Source organism: Podarcis melisellensis, assembly GCF_964234715.1.
Source record: "Podarcis melisellensis genome assembly, chromosome: 9".
NCBI classification, from domain to species: domain Eukaryota; kingdom Metazoa; phylum Chordata; class Lepidosauria; order Squamata; family Lacertidae; genus Podarcis; species Podarcis melisellensis.
Window position 1 is genome coordinate 9,691,865 of NC_138541.1, and position 16,671 is coordinate 9,708,535.

General features: G+C 43.6%; 1 protein-coding gene across 1 annotated transcript; it reads left to right on the forward strand.

Annotated features, from left to right (window-relative positions):
- Nucleotides 1–633: 633 nt before the first annotated feature.
- Nucleotides 634–3,615, forward strand: CXCL11 (C-X-C motif chemokine ligand 11). Its single transcript, XM_081925510.1, has 4 exons — nt 634–782; nt 2,447–2,579; nt 2,817–2,889; nt 3,036–3,615. The coding sequence occupies exons 1-4, from the start codon at nt 722–724 to the stop codon at nt 3,057–3,059; spliced, it is 291 nt and encodes a 96-aa protein (XP_081781636.1). The 5' UTR covers nt 634–721; the 3' UTR covers nt 3,060–3,615.
- The last annotated feature ends 13,056 nt before the right edge of the window (nt 3,616–16,671 follow it).

A 16,671-nucleotide genomic window follows, 5' to 3' on the forward strand; every position in this document is an offset into this window, starting at 1 on the left:
AAGAGAAAATGGATGAATGAAGGAGAAGCAACACAGAAAAGGTACATTAGTATTTAGAGGATAAAAAGCAGGAAAGGTATAGAGCTAAGTGCTCGATTTACTTCAGCAAGTAAATAAAATAATAATAATAATAATAATAATAATAATAATAATAATAATAATAATAATAATTTATTATTTATACCCTACCCATCTGGCTGGGTTTCCCCAGCCACTCTGGGCGGCTTCCAACAGAATATTAAAATACAATAGTCTATTAAACATTAAAAGCTTCCCTAAAGAGGGCTGCCTTCAGATGTCTTCTAAAAGTCTGGTAGTTGTTTTTCTCTTTGACATCTTAATTACTATTGAGAAAATGGAGAGCAAAAAGTAAACATGGGAAGAAGTATGGAGCTAAAAGTGATGGCTTTCAAGGAAAATTTGTCTGGAATGGTTAAAAACACACACACACACACACACACACACACACACACACACACACACACACACACAGAGACCCCATTCCATTATTCCACTGGCACCTTTCTGGCAGTTAGGAGATGGGAAATGATTTATTTGAAATTATAGTGGCGTGGGAAAGGAAAGTGAAAGGAGCAGGAATTTCCCCAGGGGATGTCAGAAGTGGGTGAAGCTAGCCAATAAATACTGGCCCCAAAGCTCTCTGACTCCACCACACAGCACATTTCCTCCTCTCACAGCAGCCGCAGCAAGAGCAGCAAAGATGATCCAGAAGTCCTGCCTCGTAATCCTGATGCTTGTCCTTTGCACAGCTCTCATACAAGGTAATATTCTTTTGCCTTCTTTTCTTCCGTATGATATTACATTAATTTGCCTCCTTTTCTTCCATATAACATTGCATTAATTGCATTTTCTCTGCTTCCACATTTTGCAATGCAATCACAATGTGGCAATAATGTTGACTAATGAGGAAAGCTCCTAGAATAATAGAGCAACAAAGTAATGATAATGGGTGGTATTCAACTATTTATTTTACCGTTGCAATTAATGGACCTGACTTAGTCGAGTTTATCAATTACAGTGGATCAGTTTGGAGTAGGTGAATATCATACAATGCTTTCAAGCAGGGATATTACAGTGGTACCTCAGGTTACATATGCTTCAGGTTACATACGCTTCAGGTTACAGACTCCGCTAACCCCGAAATAGTGCTTCAGGTTAAGAACTTTTATTCAGGATGAGAACAGAAATTGTGCTCCGGCGGCGCGGCAGCAGCAGGAAGCTCCATTAGCTAAAGTGGTGCTTCAGGTTAAAAACAGTTTCAGGTTAAGAACGGACCTCCGGAACGAATTAAGTACTTAACCTGAGGTACCACTGTACAATGTAATAATGACTATCACCACAATAGTGTTGTCAAACTGGGAAAGGTCCCGCTGCATTGGAGAGCCTTGGGACAGTCTGTCCCTCAACCAAATTAACCTGTGGAATCAAAGAATTGTAGAGATGGAAGGGACCCTGAGGGTCATCTAGGCCAACCCCCTGCAATGCAGGAATCAATTACAGATGGACACCCAACCTTTGCTTAAAAACCTCCAAGGAAGGAGAGTCCACCAACTTCTGAGGGAGTCCATTCCACTGCAGAACAGCTCTTACCATCAAAAAGCTATTCCTCATGTTTAGTCGGAACCCTCTTTCTGGTAATTTGAAGCCATTGGTTCGAGTCCTGCCCTCCAGAGCAGCAGAAAACAGGCTTCCATGTGACAGCCCTTGAGATATCTCCACTTAGACTCCTTATTTCCAGGATAAACATACCCAAATCCTACAATCGTTCCTCATAAGGTTTGGTTTCCAAACCCTTGATCATCCTGGTGGCCCTCCTCTGCACACATTCCAGCTTGTCAATATCTTTTTAAAATTGTACGGCAGGGTTCATGTGAGAGTAAAATGGGGGCAAGGAAAACAATATATGCTGTGTTGAGTGCCAAAGAAGAAAGGTGTGATATACAGTGGTACCGCAGGCTTTAGGTTACAGACGCTTCAGGTTACAGACTCCGCTAACCCAGAAATAGTACCTCAGGTTAAGAACTTTGCTTCAGGATGAGAACAGAAATTGTGCTCCGGCGGCGCGGCGGCAGCGGGAGGCCCCATTAGCTAAAGTGATGCTTCAGGTTAAGAACAGACCTCCGGAACGAATTAAGTACTTAACCCGAGGTACCACTGTAAATATAATTAAATCAATAGAAAACAAAACGGTTTTTTTGGGGGGGAGCAATGTCATCTCCCCCCTCCTCCCAAAGAAAATCTCCAAGCGTTAAAAAGATTGTGGCTTACCACTTTCCCATCCGTTGCTCTGTCTGAAACGCCCCGCTGAAGAGAAGATTTCGAAGGAAAGCCTCCCCTCTCACATCACACCCGCAACCCTGTAAAGTTATATTACGACCGAGCGTACCCAAACGTGTAACTCAAGGGTGACATTCTTCTGTTGCAGGAATGCCAACTACCAGCAGAGGGCGTTGCCTCTGTCGAACAAAAGGAATGATGCTGAGCTCTGTCCCTATTCAACGCGTTGCTGAAGTTGAATTTCACCGGCCCAGCAGCAGCTGCGATCAGGAGGAACTGGTGTAAGTAGTGGATGCTGGTTCTACTCCAGAAGCCTTAACATTTGTGTTAAGTTTCCTACTCGGGGTCAATGCTATTTTGCTACTCAATGCAATACAAGTAACTATATAAAACCCTAAGGAAGCTGCGTTGATCTAGAAGGGCAGGGCAAATGCCTTTATTTTGGAGCAGTCCAATTGCCACAAAAGGATAGTAATAGTAGTCCTGTTTCTAATTTGCCCTCAATTGCTTCTTTGCAGAGTCACTTTCAAGAGAAACGCACGCAAGAGGTGCCTGGACATTAATTTGGAGCAAGGCCGTCGTATAAAGGAGGTAGGTGAGACCAGAATAAGTACAGTGGGTTGGGATGAGACAAGATAATGGGGTGGTTGTGTTGATGGGATCCTGATACCTCATCTACTCTGGCCACAGGTAAGCGTCTTGTACTCACCTGGTATTTTTCTTTGCTTCCCTTACAGGCAATTATGAAGAAGAGGAAATGAAGATTGTTAGAGACTGAGAGAGGAGAAGGCAAAGAAAATATAAGTGGGCATTTGGTTACTGAGGTAGAGAAGTCATGAGGTTCAAGCTTCTTTTGGACAAAGACATCATCCATTTCTCCTTCAGGAGGACCTCCTGACAACCTTCTAAAAGACTGACGTTCTGTGGACCACACAGTTTGAAAACTCCCTGACCTAAGTGTTTAATTGGCAGGATTCGGTCTAGTATAAAGCTGCCGGAATTTGAAAAGGAGCTTTTCCCATTTAGTTTCTTTCCCTCAACTTTCAGGTCAATAATTATGTGTTACCACATAAGAAGAAACAAAAAAAAAACTGAGAAAGCTAGAGACCAAATAATTTCATGTTGTAAAGCCCTCAATAGCTAAAAAAAATCTATGTGAGTGGAAGACATTTGGTACTCATTGTTTCGTTGTTAAACTTAAAAGAATAATGTTTTCTTGCTATCTTGTTGTTGTATTCTGCTCCTTGCCGGGTCTTGAATACAGGCTTAGCACCTGTACATTTGTAAATAAAAATATTTTTGTTTTGTAACAAATCAGCCAGTGTGTGTTTGTCCATTCGTTGTCTCTCTCCTCGAAAGTAAACCTACAGGAGCTGCCATTCAGCTCCCAAATCAAACTTCGGCAACACAAGTAACATTCACACTGAAGGAGGTGAGGACAGGTGACCCCCAACTAGGTCTCAAAACTGTCCAAAATTCCTTTTCTCTCTTCTAAAAGTCCACAGCTAAAGTTTTCCTCACAAGATGCATAGGCAAAATGTTATTCTTTTATCAGTATGAGAGAGCTTCAAAAAGGCTAATGAATAGGCTCTGTCATCGCCAAGAATACTCAGGCCTGGGAACTGACTCTTATCTCATTCGGTTGTAACACATCTTGAACACGCTGAACCGCAAGGCTCCTCGACCCCCATTGGCTTCTCACCCCCTTTCCTGGGAAGGGCGCCAAGAGTCCAAAAGAGTCCCAAGACAGGAGCTTTCTGTTCATGCTCAGGGGAACTCATGAGGCAGGACTCTTGAGGAGGAGGAGAAAGGGGAGGGAACGGGAGGGAATATATGCTCTGTGCAAATTGCTGTGAACTTGTGCTTGTTTTATGAATCTATCACATTTGCTCCTTCTACCAGCCGGATGGTAGAAAAAGGCTACAACACCATGTACAGTGGTACCTTGGGTTACATACACTGCAGGTTACATACGCTTCAGGTTACAGAAATAGTACCTCGGGGTAAGAATTTTGCTTCAGGATGAGAACAGAAATCGTGCAGCAGCGGCGCGGCAGCAGCAGGAGGCCCCATTAGATAAAGTGGTGCTTCAGGTTAAGAACAGTTTCAGGTTAAGAACGGACCTCCAGAACAAATTAAGTACTTTACCCGAGGTACCACCGTATTTAAAACACATGGATTACCCCAAAGAATGCTGGGAGTTGTTCTTGGGAACTGTAACTTTGTGGAGGTAAACTACAGTTATCAGGATACTTTGTGCTTTAAATGACGTGGATTTGTGACATCAAATTCCCTACAAACACAGGAATGGGGATATTGTGGGGGGGGGGGGAGAGAGGGAAGGGCTCATTTCCTTCGTGTTTCAGACAAAATACACTTTATGTCCCAGAAACCCACATGCCTCTAATTCCCAGTTCCATGCATACTTGGCTGGAAAGCCCATCTACTAAGATGATATGCTTTGAACTGCAAGGCACGTGTCTTTAATTGCAATTACTAAGCAATAAAGTAGGCCCTGGTATTCAGGAAGGTTAGCACCATATAACCTGACTGATATATATACTTATGAGGTGGATAGCTTGGTTGGTTAGAGCATGGTGCTGATAACACAAGGTTGCAGGTTCGATCCCCATATGGGACAGCTGAATATTCCTTAATTGCAGAGGGTTGGACTAGATGATCCTTGGGGTCCCTTTCAACTCTACAATTCTATGACTCTATATAGGGCCATCATGTTGTTACGGCTGGGCTTAGGGTAGAGATACCCAGATGCAAACCTTCAAACCAGGAAGCTCACTTAAGCCTCTTTCTCTCTCTCTCAGCCATGTTTGAGCTTCCTAGAGGAATGTGTTACGCAAATTACCGGGGGGGGGGGCACATCTTTAAAGTTAAATGTTACACATATTATGCCTGAATGTATCCTTTCAACTTGACAGCTCAGGGAAGTTACCTAGCTTTAAAAAATAATATAGAATCATCTCCTTTGCCAGTTTCCTCCATTCCAAAGCTATTTTCCCCTTGAAAAAGGACTCCAGGAAGTGTCCAGAGGTGACAATTGCTGGGCTCATTGTTAGCCAAATCTCATCACCTGGCTCGCCTCAGGCTCCAGGCATGCAAAGGAACCTCTACTGTACTTTCGGGTGGTGGGTACTTATGACATATTTGTCTATGCTAATCTTGTACCTGAGTCTTGCCCTGCCATGTCTGCCTATACTAATCTTGTACCAAGGACTTGTCTGGACATGTTTGCCAAAGTTAACCCCTCCCCTTTTGTGACATGTCAGTGATGTACCAATGATCTAGCAATGATGCTGTACAAACTGTATTCTAGGATAGGGTGGGAAAGTTTTAAAAGTCTTTGTCACCCCATCCTCGGGGTTCAAATTTGCTCTTTGAACCTATTGTGCAATAAACTTTGGTCTACAGCTATTTGCTCCGGTTGGTGGCTGGACTCCTTCCTTTATTCCGCAGGGACCCGCGGGCTCTGCCCGACGAGCTGGGTGACTGAGCAGCCTCACACCTAGATTTTTCCGTAACAAATGTGAAAAATAGGCCTTTTGGATCAAAGCAGCATCCTGCTTTGCCAGAGAGATGCCCCCAGAAAGCCCACAAGCTATCTCTGTCCCAATATTCAAGGCCATTCTGCCTCTGGAAATGGCGCTTCCGCTTTGCAATTATAGCCAATAGCCATTGAGAGAACTAGAACCACATTGGGACCTGTGGCCCTTTGGGTGCTGCTGGAGTCTGGACCAGAACTCCCATCATCCCTGACCCTTGTCCATGCTGGTTGCAGTGGCGTAGCGTGGGGGGGTGTAGGGGGGGGCCGGCCGCACCGGGCACAACATCTGGGGGTTAGGGTTAGGGGGTGCAAATCCACGGGTTAGGGGGTGCAAATCCACGGGTTAGGGGGCACAAATTACTTGCCTTGCCCCGGGTGCTGACAACCCACGCTATGCCACTGGCTGGTTGTGCCTGGTGGGACTGGGAGATGCAGTCCCACAATGTCAGGCATGCCATAGATTTCCCCACCTATGATCGGAATCCCCCATGAATTTGTCAAGGATGTGGGGCCTTGACAGAGAAGCAACATAACTGGACATCGCATGCCCTGTTGGTGGGCAAAATACACTTAAAGTCTCCCTATCTTATAGGATGGGCTGTAGTTCAGTTGGAGAACATCTGACTTGCATGCAAAAGGTCCCCCTTTCAACCGCCAGAATCTATTATTACTATTATTATTATTATTATTATTATTATTATTATTATTATTATTATTTATCCCCAGCCACTCTGGGCAGCTCCCAAACGAATATTAAAAACACAATACAGCATTGAACATTAAAAACTTCCCTAAACAGAGCTGCCTTCAGATGTCTTTTAAAAGTAAAATAGTTGTTCCAGGGGTCAGCAAAGTTTTTCAGCAGGGGGCTGGTCCACTGTCCCTCAGACCTTGTGGGGGGCTAGACTATATTTTGAAAAAAATATGAACCACTTCCTATGCCCTACAAATAACCCTAAGATGCATTTTAAATAAAAGCACGCATTCTACTCATGTAAAAACACCTCACAAATATCCCAGAGATGCATTTTAAATAAAAGGACACATTCTACTCATGTAAAAACACACCGATTCCCAGACCGTCCATGGGCCGGATTTAGAAGGCGATTGGGCTGGATCTGGCCTCCGGGCCTTAGTTTGCCTACTCATACTCTACTAGGTAGTGCTGGTAATGTCAGTTGCCTGAAACCATGAAGAGCTGCTGCCCACCAGTGTAGATAATACCGAGGTAAATGGACCAATGCTCAGCTCAGTGTAATGCAGCTTTCTGTGTTTCAAAATTCCTACATCTTCCCTCCCTCCCTTCCCCACCCAATTTTATCGTCCAGCTCTTCCCCCACCTGGCGAGGTGAGCAAGACTCCAGGCGATTTGCGCAGCAGCTAAGGGAAGGGAGTGGATATCAGAGTGATGTTTGAGCATATCATGGACTGGTTGGGTGCAGAGGAGTGGAGGGAGGAGTCAGCTGGGGAACTCCCAAGGGGAACTCCCCCCCCCCCAGAAGACGACTCAGAGGGCAAAGGACGACCAGACTGGGAGGTATTGGAAGCTGGAGGCAACAGGGTTTAGTGAGGAGGAGGAGTCTGGGACAGGGAGCAGTTCAGACTCTGAGGCTGGAGAGGAGGCTGGAGAGGAATGGGGGCCGGAAGGGCAGGCTGCGGAAGAAGCCAGGGAATCTTCCCCCTCCTGCTACGACCAGCTCCCCTCTCCTCTGGTCTCCCAGAATATGCAGAGAAATGAAGAGGGTGGAGGGAGGAGAGAGAAGGCTCACCAAAACTCAGTGGAAAGTAGTGGGGGGCAGGCTGGGAGCAGGCCTTGTGTGCTTCTGCTGCCAGAGGCAGCTGCTTCACCCAGCCTCAGTTGTGGGCCGGCTCCACAAGCAATGTGAAGCTTGGGAAGGCTTGTTTTCATACGTTGAACTAATCGGGTGAATGAGGGCTGGTCCCCTCGCACAGCAGAGGGAAGCAACCTGCACAGTTTCATCACGGCAGGAGCCGTCCTATTTTCTCGTCGTCATTCTGCTTTACTGCAGATCAGCTGGATTGCATAAAGTGCAACGGATGGGTTTTGGGAACTGGGATCCTTTCCCAGTAATTGAGTCACTTCCAGCTGCAGGTCAAAGGTTGGCCTCTTATACTATGCATCTGCCAGTGCGTTTGTTTCCTTTTCCTCCAAAAACTCTGATTTCCCTTTCAATGTCATGAAAGTGCAAGCGAAGAATCTTTCTTTGGTCGCTTCCTGAGTTTGAAAAGGGGAAGGAGAACAGAAAAGCATGGAATTAGCTCAACTTCTGCCTGGGGCAGAATCACTTTTACCACGACGTTGACATGCATTGCAGTTTTGGGGTTGATTTCTCTACAACACCGTTCTCCAACGTGGTGCCCTCTAGTTGTTGACTCAGTGTGTGCAGCAGCTGAGGAAAACAACAAATTCCGTGCTAAGGACCATTAGGAAATTGTCAATCTCATAATGCCATTAATGGAAATCTTCGGCAAGTCCCTCAACTGTCCCAATTTGAGTGGGACAGACAGGGACGTCTTAAGCATATCCAGCGCCGTGGTGCAAATACAGTGGTACCTCGGGTTACATACGCTTCAGGTTACAGACTCCGCTAACCCAGAAATAGTGCTTCAGGTTAAGAACTTTGCTTCAGGATGAGAACAGAAATTGTGCTCCAGCGGTGCGGCGGCAGCAGGAGGCCCCATTAGCTAAAGTGGTACCTCAGGTTAAGAACAGTTTCAGGTTAAGTACGGACCTCCGGAACGAATTAAGTACTTAACCAGAGGTACCACTGTATCCCTCCCTCCCCCCCGTTTCCCAGAGTTGTCTTGTGCCACAATGTCCCACCTCCTGTGTTTTAAAGGCCTTGTGTCAGCCCAACACAATCTCAGCAGCCAGCTCCTTCCACACAACTGGTTTCATCTCAACGCTCATAGATATTAAAATATGAAGGAATTATGCATCCCCGGGAGGTGCTGAATCAATAGAGGCTGGCCACTCTCACCATGGGCGACTGGGTAGATCAAGGCACTCTGCACATGCTTAAGAGAACGAAATGGTCTGCAGCTCACGAAAGCTTATGCCTCACTAAAAACCCGCCCCTGTCTTTAAAGGACTTTTTGTTGGTGTTTGCTTTTTTTTTAATTTATAAATATTTATTGGAGTTTTTAAGAAAAAGAATACAATAATAAAAAAAACAATATTGCTTTGTTTTAACAAAATTTCATAATATCCTTGAACTTCCTCGCGTCTCCCGCTCCCACTTACATCATTAATAAGTTTTTGTCAAGCAAATTATCATCTTATTTCCAATTTTGTAACCGCTTATTTAAATACAATAAAATAATTCTCCTGTAAATTTGTTTCTCTTAATCTCTCTTATCATCAAATCCTGATCTATTTTGGTGATGGCCAATTATTTATAACCAAGCATCCTTCTTAACATTCCACTAAAGCACAATATTTCTGTAAATAAGTCTTGAATTTCTTCCAATCTTCTTCAATCCTTTCTTCTCCCAGGTCTCGGATTCTGCCCGTCATCTCCGCCAGTTGCATATAGTCCATCAGTTGCATCTGCCATTCTTCCAGTGTGGGTAGATCTTGGGTTTTCCAGTTCTTAGCGAGTAGTATCCTTGCTGCTGTTGTTGCATACATGAAAAATGTTCTATCTTTCTTTAACACCTTCTGGTCGACAATGCCCAGAAGAAAGGCCTCTGGTTTCTTGGTGAAGGTATACTTAAATACCTTTTTCAACTCATTATATATCATTTCCCAGAAGGCCTTCACTTTGGGGCAAGTCCACCAGAGGTGAAAGAATGTTCCTTCATTTTCTTTACATTTCCAACATTTGTTATCAGACGAATGGTATATTTTGGCAAGTTTAACTGGGGTCATGTACCATCTGTATATCATTTTCATTACATTTTCTTTCAAAGCATTACATGCAGTAAAGTTCAACCCAGTGGTCCACAATCTTTCCCAGTCCTCAAACATAATGTTATGCCCAATATCCTGTGCCCATTTTATCATAGCCGACTTAACATTTCGTCTTGTGTATTCCATTTCAACAGCAAGTTATACATTCTTGAAAGTACCTTAGTCTTAGGTTCTAACAGTTCTGTTTCCAACTTTGATTTCTCCACCTGGAATCCTAACTTTTTGTCACTTTTAAAAATTTCCTTAATCTGAGCGTAGTGTAACCAGTCTCGCACTTTATCCTTCATTTTCTCCATACTCTGCAATTTCCAATTATCTCCATCTTTTTCTAGCAATTCCCAATATTTTGGCCAGTAGGCTTCCATATTGGGTCTTTTCCAGGCCTTAGCTTCCAAAGGTGAGAGCCACCTTGGAGTTTTATTTTCCAGTAAGTCTTTGTATTTAGTCCAGACATTAAACACTGCTTTTCTGACAATATGGTTCTTAAAGGCCTTATTGATCTTAACTTTGTCATACCACAAATATGCATGCCAACCAAAAGCATTGTTATAACCTTCCAGATCTAACACATCAGTGTCTTCAAGAAGTAGCCAATCTTTTAGCCAGCAGAAAGCTGCGGCTTCATAATACAACCTTAAGTCTGGCAGGGCAAAGCCCCCTCTTTCCTTTGCATCTGTTAATATCTTAAACTTGATTCTGGGCTTTTTGCCCTGCCAGACAAATTTAGAAATATCTCTCTGCCACCTCCGGAAACACTCCGTTTTGTCCACAATTTGCAATGTTTGGAACAAGAACAACATCTTCGGCAGCACATTCATCTTAATGGCAGCAATTCGGCCTAACAAAGAAAGCTTCAGTTTTGCCCAACTTTCCAAGTCTCTCTTAATTTCAGACCAACATTTTTCATAATTATCCTTAAATAGACTCAGATTTTTGGCTGTTATGTTGACCCCTAGGTACTTTACCTTTTTCACCACTGATAATTCTGTTTCTCTCTGAAACCGTTCTGACTCTGTGTCTGTCATATTTTTCCCTAACACCTTCGTTTTTTGTTTATTTAGCTTAAATCCCGCCACCTGACCAAAATCATGTATCAGTTGTAATACTCTTTTCGTACTAGATTCTGGCTCCTGCAGTGTCAAAACTAAGTCATCTGCAAAAGCTTTAAGTTTATATTGTTTCGCTCCGACCTGAATCCCTTGCACCAGCCGGTCACCTCTGATCAAGTTCAGGAGCACCTCCAGAACTGAAATAAATAACAGAGGGGAAATCGGGCAGCCTTGTCGTGTTCCTTTTTCAATTTTAAATTCTTCCGTTACCACATTGTTGACTATCAATTTAGCTTTTTGTTCTGAATATATTGCATCAATCCCATTTTCAAAACCCCGCCCCGCTCCCATTTCTTTTAAGTTTCCCTTCATAAATTTCCAAGAGATGTTGTCAAAGGCCTTCTCCGCGTCTATAAAAATCAGCACCGCTTTAGTGTTTATATTTGTTTGCAAAAGTTCCAAAATGTCAATAATGTTCCTTGTGTTTGCAAACATATGTCTACCTGGGAGAAAGCCAGCCTGGTCCTTGTGAATTACTTCATTCAAAACTCTTTTAAGTCTGCCTGCTAAGACATCAGCAAATATTTTGTAATCCACATTTAAAAGGGAGATGGGGCGGTAGTTCTTAAGTTGTGTCTTTTCAGTTTCTGATTTTGGTATCAACGTGATAAAAGCTTCCTTCCACGATTCCGGCGCCTTCTTTCCCTCCAGAATTTCATTGCTGACCTCCATCAAAGGTTGAATCAAATAGTCACTCATTGTCTTGTAATACTTGGAGGTCAGACCGTCTGGTCCTGGAGATTTGCCCAGCTTCATGTTCTGAATGGCATGTTCAATTTCTTGTCGTGTTATTTGACTGTTCAGGAGTAGTCTATTTTCTTGTGTAAATTTTTTAAGGCTGTTTTTTTCCAAAAATTGTTCAATCTCAACCTCATTTTGCGGCCCTTGAGTGTATAGTTTCTTGAAATATTTCTGAAAAGATTTTCTGATTTCCACGGGGTTCTGAATATTTCTTCCTTCAATTTCTAAATTTGTTACTATGTTCAACTTTTGTCTCTTCTTCAACTGCCAAGCCAGCAGTTTCCCACATTTATTTGCCGATTCAAACGTTTTTTGTTTCATTGACTTAATCTTCCATTCTATTTCCTGATTTATCAGTTTAGAATATTGTGCCTGGTGAAGTTTAATTTCTCTCAGAATCGGCTGCGACTTCGGATTTACTCTTAACTTCTTTTCTAATTCTTTTATTTTTTCCAAAATCTTATCTTTCTTTTCATTTTGTTTCCTTTTCTTAATAGCATTCTGTTGTATTAAGAACCCTCTCATCACAGCTTTACTTGCGTCCCAAATTGTTCTTTTTTCCACCGTTGTATTCAAATTTATTTCGAAATAGTCTTTCAAAACTTTTTGGGCCTTTTTAATAATCTCCTGATCTCTGAATAAGTTGTCATTCATCTTCCATCGAAAGGAGCCGGTTGGTAACAATGTCAAATCCATTTTCAAAGCGTTATGGTCGGAGCAGGTCTTTGGGCAGATTTCCACTTTCCTGACCTTAGGTGCCAGACCTCTAGTAATCCATATTTGGTCGATTCTTGTCCAAGTCAGATGGGCTTCAGAGAAGAATGTTCCTTTCCCAAGGGGTTTCTCATTCTCCAGATGTCAATCCAGTCCATATTGTCTGTCATTTCAAAAAAGGTCTTTGGTAGTCTGCCATCTTTGGTAACTTTTTGACTTTGCGACTTATCCATGTTAGTTGATACAATCCCGTTCATATCTCCCATCATGATGATGTTGTCAAAGTCCAGATACTCCAGCATGCTCTCATGCAACTTCTTATAAAATTCCGATTTCCCTTCATTTGGTGCGTAAATTCCTAATAACATATTTTTTTCTCCTTGATGCTGTATTTCGACTGCCAAAATTCTGCCATGTTCATCTTTAAATAATAATTTAGGTGAAAGGCTCTCCTTTGCATATATCACCACCCCTCTCTTCTTTACTCTGTCTGAAGATATAAATTCCTGGCCGAGTCTTTTATTTACCAGAACTTTTCTGTGGAGCCTAGTCACATGTGTTTCTTGCAGGCAAATAATGTCCAATTGTTCCTTTTTTAGTATGTGAAAAATTTTCTTCCTTTTTTCGGGAATGTTGCAGCCATTTATGTTCCAGCTCAGAAGTTGCAGAGACATCCTGTATGAATCTGGTTATTTTTCAAGGGGTGGTACTTTGTCATCCAAGGGTGCCGGTTCCTTTGGTGCTCCAGGCTCCGGCAATGATCCAAGTCCTTTATGAAGGTCTTCTCCGTACTGGTTCAGAAATTTGTCTCTGTCTTCCAATGTTCTGATTTTGATCTTCCTCCCTCTAAAAGTAAACGATAATCCTTGAGGGAAATCCCACCTAAAGATGATTGAGTTGCTCCTCAATAGTTTTGCTAGTTCCAAATATTCAGATCTCAAGTCCAAAAGCTGTCTAGGAATATCCTTATAAATTTCAATTCTTTTGCCCAGAATGTCCAGTGAATTTCTGTAGTGTAGGCCCAAAATCTTGTCCCTTTCCTCCTTTGATCTCACTGTTATCAAGCAATCTCTGGGCTTTTCTTTTCTTATCAATCTTCCCAGCCTAAATGCTGATGTTATTTTAAAGTCTTTTTCCTCAAGTTTCCACTGCACAGAAAATATTTTAGTCAGGAACTCAGCCAGTTTATCTTCTTCTACTTCGGGTACAGATCTTATCCTTAAATTGGTCTCCCTATTTTTCAATTCAATCATCGAAAGATAGGTCTGGTGTTCACCTACTTGTTTGTTGAGTGGTCTTACCTCTTTTTCTAACTGTCCAAGTCTTTGGCTGGTATCTTCAACCAGTTTCCTGTTTTCCCCTGAAGCCTCCTCCAATTTTGCAATCGATTAAGTGTTCTGTGCCACTTGCCCAGTTATTCTATTTAGACATTCTGTATTCTGATCTATTTTCGCAGTTTGCTCATCAGCCTTTTTGTCCAGAGATTCCACTCTCTTGTCCAAAGATTCCAATTTTTCATAGATTTTTTCTAAAATGGAAGAGGCTGATCCTGAGGCCATATCCTTCAATTGTAAATCCTCTGTCTCTCCTCCCCCTGCCTGTGGCAAGGAGGCAGCTTCTTCCTCAGAGTGCAAAATAGGCACAGACGATCTACGTTGCTGTAAAGTTGAGGCTAGAGTTGTTTGTCTCGTTCTTGGTCTTTGTTCTTTTTCCTTGGTCTCTTTTTTCTTTGCGCCACTCATTCCAAACTTATCTGGTAGTCAAGGTCAAGCTGAGTTGTTCCCATGAGAAAAAGACGGCCCAGGTGCAGCACTCAGCCAGCAGGCCAGGAAATAGCAAGTAAAACAATATCACTGCTGTTAAGTCCAAAAACCTCTAGGGGGAGCCTAAAATGTCTTTTCAGGAAGGATTACCCAAAAATAAAAATTAAAGTCCAGAAACCTTCAAATGTTAAGTTTTTAGCAGAGTTGGTGTTATAAAAACACAATGTCTCAAAACAGTGCTTGTTGGTACTTCAGTTGATATTATAAAGCAACAAAGTCCAAACCTCTCAAATTTTCCCAGTTTATGTATCAGAATGCTTGGGTCTGCAAGCTGATTGCTACTGTTACCAAGCAGTTCCAACCCCTGGTTTCCTTTTTTTAAAATGTAACTTCAGCAGAGGAAGATTCCACAGTCCATGCTAACACATAAATCCAATGCTTACACTCCTTTTCTGCCTTTAAATACAGTTCAGTAAATGCTCAGATCCAGTCAATAAAAGATTTACTGCAGCCTTCACTCCTCCAGCTCTTTGCTTAGAAGTTCAATGGCAGCGGAAGACGGACTTCCTTTTTCTTTTCGTCCTCCGCTTTCAGCCAAATTCAATTGCTTTTGGTCTCAAATTGATCTCAAATTGATTAAAAGTCTCTGTTACTCACAGGTTGCTGTATTTTTAACAGCCAAATCCAGGAAGAAAGGTCGGTGCTCACCGGCAACGGCTTCGCGGCTTCTCTCCGCCGATTGCGGAACGACCCTCAGCGCCGCTGCCTCCTCCGCGATCCGGAGCCCCTTACGGGGTTCCTTCAACGTTTCGGGGGCAGCTTCTGGCGCCCGCCGGGTCCCAAGGCTGCAGGCTTCTGCCGCCTGCAGTTTTCCGGTGTGGGTCTCCGCTTCGCCGTAGCGGACGACCCGTTCTCGGACGGAGCACCCTTCCCGGTTAGGAAAGGGCAGCCATTACCCTTCGCGCCGCCTCCGGAAGTCCTTTGTTGGTGTTTGCTTTTAACCACTAACTGCACGGAGAGCACGGTCTTGAGTCCATCCTTACCTCTGAACTGAGTCCTAATGGTAGTGTGCCTCCCCTCAGCTTTCCCCTCCCACCGCCCGAAATCTGAATGAATCCCTCCAACTTTTTCCTTGACAGAAGCTGTGCTGGGCAGCTTGAGAATGGCTTGCTGTGTGGGCTTCTTCAGCAGTCCTGCTACTGCCGCGGGGGTGGGCAGGGGGTGGGCAGGAGGGAGAAGGGTGCTGCATAGCTTTGAGTGCCGCCACTGCTGCCTTCTCTCCCAAGCAGGAAGGAAGAGAGCGCAACTGGCCATAGGAACAGCTGCCACCGCCACCGCCCGTCATGCCCTCGCAGCTGTTCCCCATCGGTCCCAGACTCCCGCTGCTGGGTGCCCCTGATGTGTGGGTGCCCTAAGCCTAATGGATAAGACGGCCCTGGGGACAGAATCCATCCTGGCTTCTGACTGGATGCCAGAATGTCCTGGTTTTTGGTCCAGTGCTCTGGATCAAGTCAAGGGGTTTGCACCCGAGTGCTAGACCCCCCCCAAAGGCTCCTATTTTGGTCTCGTGCTCTTGCACGAATAAGCTGGTTCCCACGAGAACTTGGGACCAAAACAATAACATCCTGATTTTGATCAGTGGGACATTGGAGGGCGTGCTATGCTGCAAGCATACCTCTTCAGTTCTGGTCGTCTTATTCCAAAAAATGCTCAAGGGAATGAAGCAATTCTGCTGTGAGGAAAAATTGCAGCATTTGGGTTCTCATTGGTTAGAAAACAGGGTCAGTAAGAAGGGACATGACAATGGTGTATGGCATGGAGAAAATGGACAGAGACATTTTTCTTCTTCTCACATAATACTCAGACTCAGGGACATTGAATGAAGCTGAATATTAGCTTCATTTACTTTGGCACCAGTTTGGAGGGGATCTTAAATTTTGGGGTTGACAATGTGGGATTTTGAGTGCTGTTAACTGCAGTGCCATTAAGTTCAAACCCAGGTATCAATTCCTCATTTTGGGAGCGGGTTTTGCGGTGCAGAAGGGTTTGAAACTATTGCAAAAGTTTGGCGTCGGTCTGGAGTAAATCGGACAATGTTCCTGAACCCCCTGCTAAGGAATATTGGGGTTGATGATGACACCTCGTGTGTCTGCTTACGTTTCTAGTACCTATTACAAAGCTTTGTATTCAAGACAAAAACTGGTACAAAAACAGGGCGGGAGGAGAAACTTGTTCTCGCCACCTTGAGCTTGTTGAGGTGGATATAAATGTAAAAATAAACAAATAAACCAGACCACTACTTTCCACACTTCCCCCTGTATTTTCCATTTTATTTTATTTCATTTGTTTTTTTAAGAAAGTGGCAAATTCCTGGGGGAGCCTTACGTAGCCCTGAAAGCGTTAGCAACAGGCACACACACACTTCCCCTCAGCATTTATTTAATCACGCTTTAAATGCGAAGAGTGTTCCAGAACTACTACTTCTTTTAAAAATTTGTTTTTGTTGTTGTTTAGTTGTGTCCGACTCTTCGTGACCCCATGGACCAGAGCACG

What these genes read in the sequence shown, in the direction of transcription:
- CXCL11 (XM_081925510.1), top strand. Translation starts at nt 722, where the DNA reads ATGATCCAGAAGTCCTGCCTCGTAATCCTGATGCTTGTCCTTTGCACA. An exon ending in TTGCACAGCTCTCATACAAG is followed by an intron (nt 783 to 2,446) that starts GTAATATTCTTT and finishes CTTCTGTTGCAG; the next exon opens with GAATGCCAACTACCAGCAGA. An exon ending in AAGGCCGTCGTATAAAGGAG is followed by an intron (nt 2,890 to 3,035) that starts GTAGGTGAGACC and finishes CTTCCCTTACAG; the next exon opens with GCAATTATGAAGAAGAGGAA.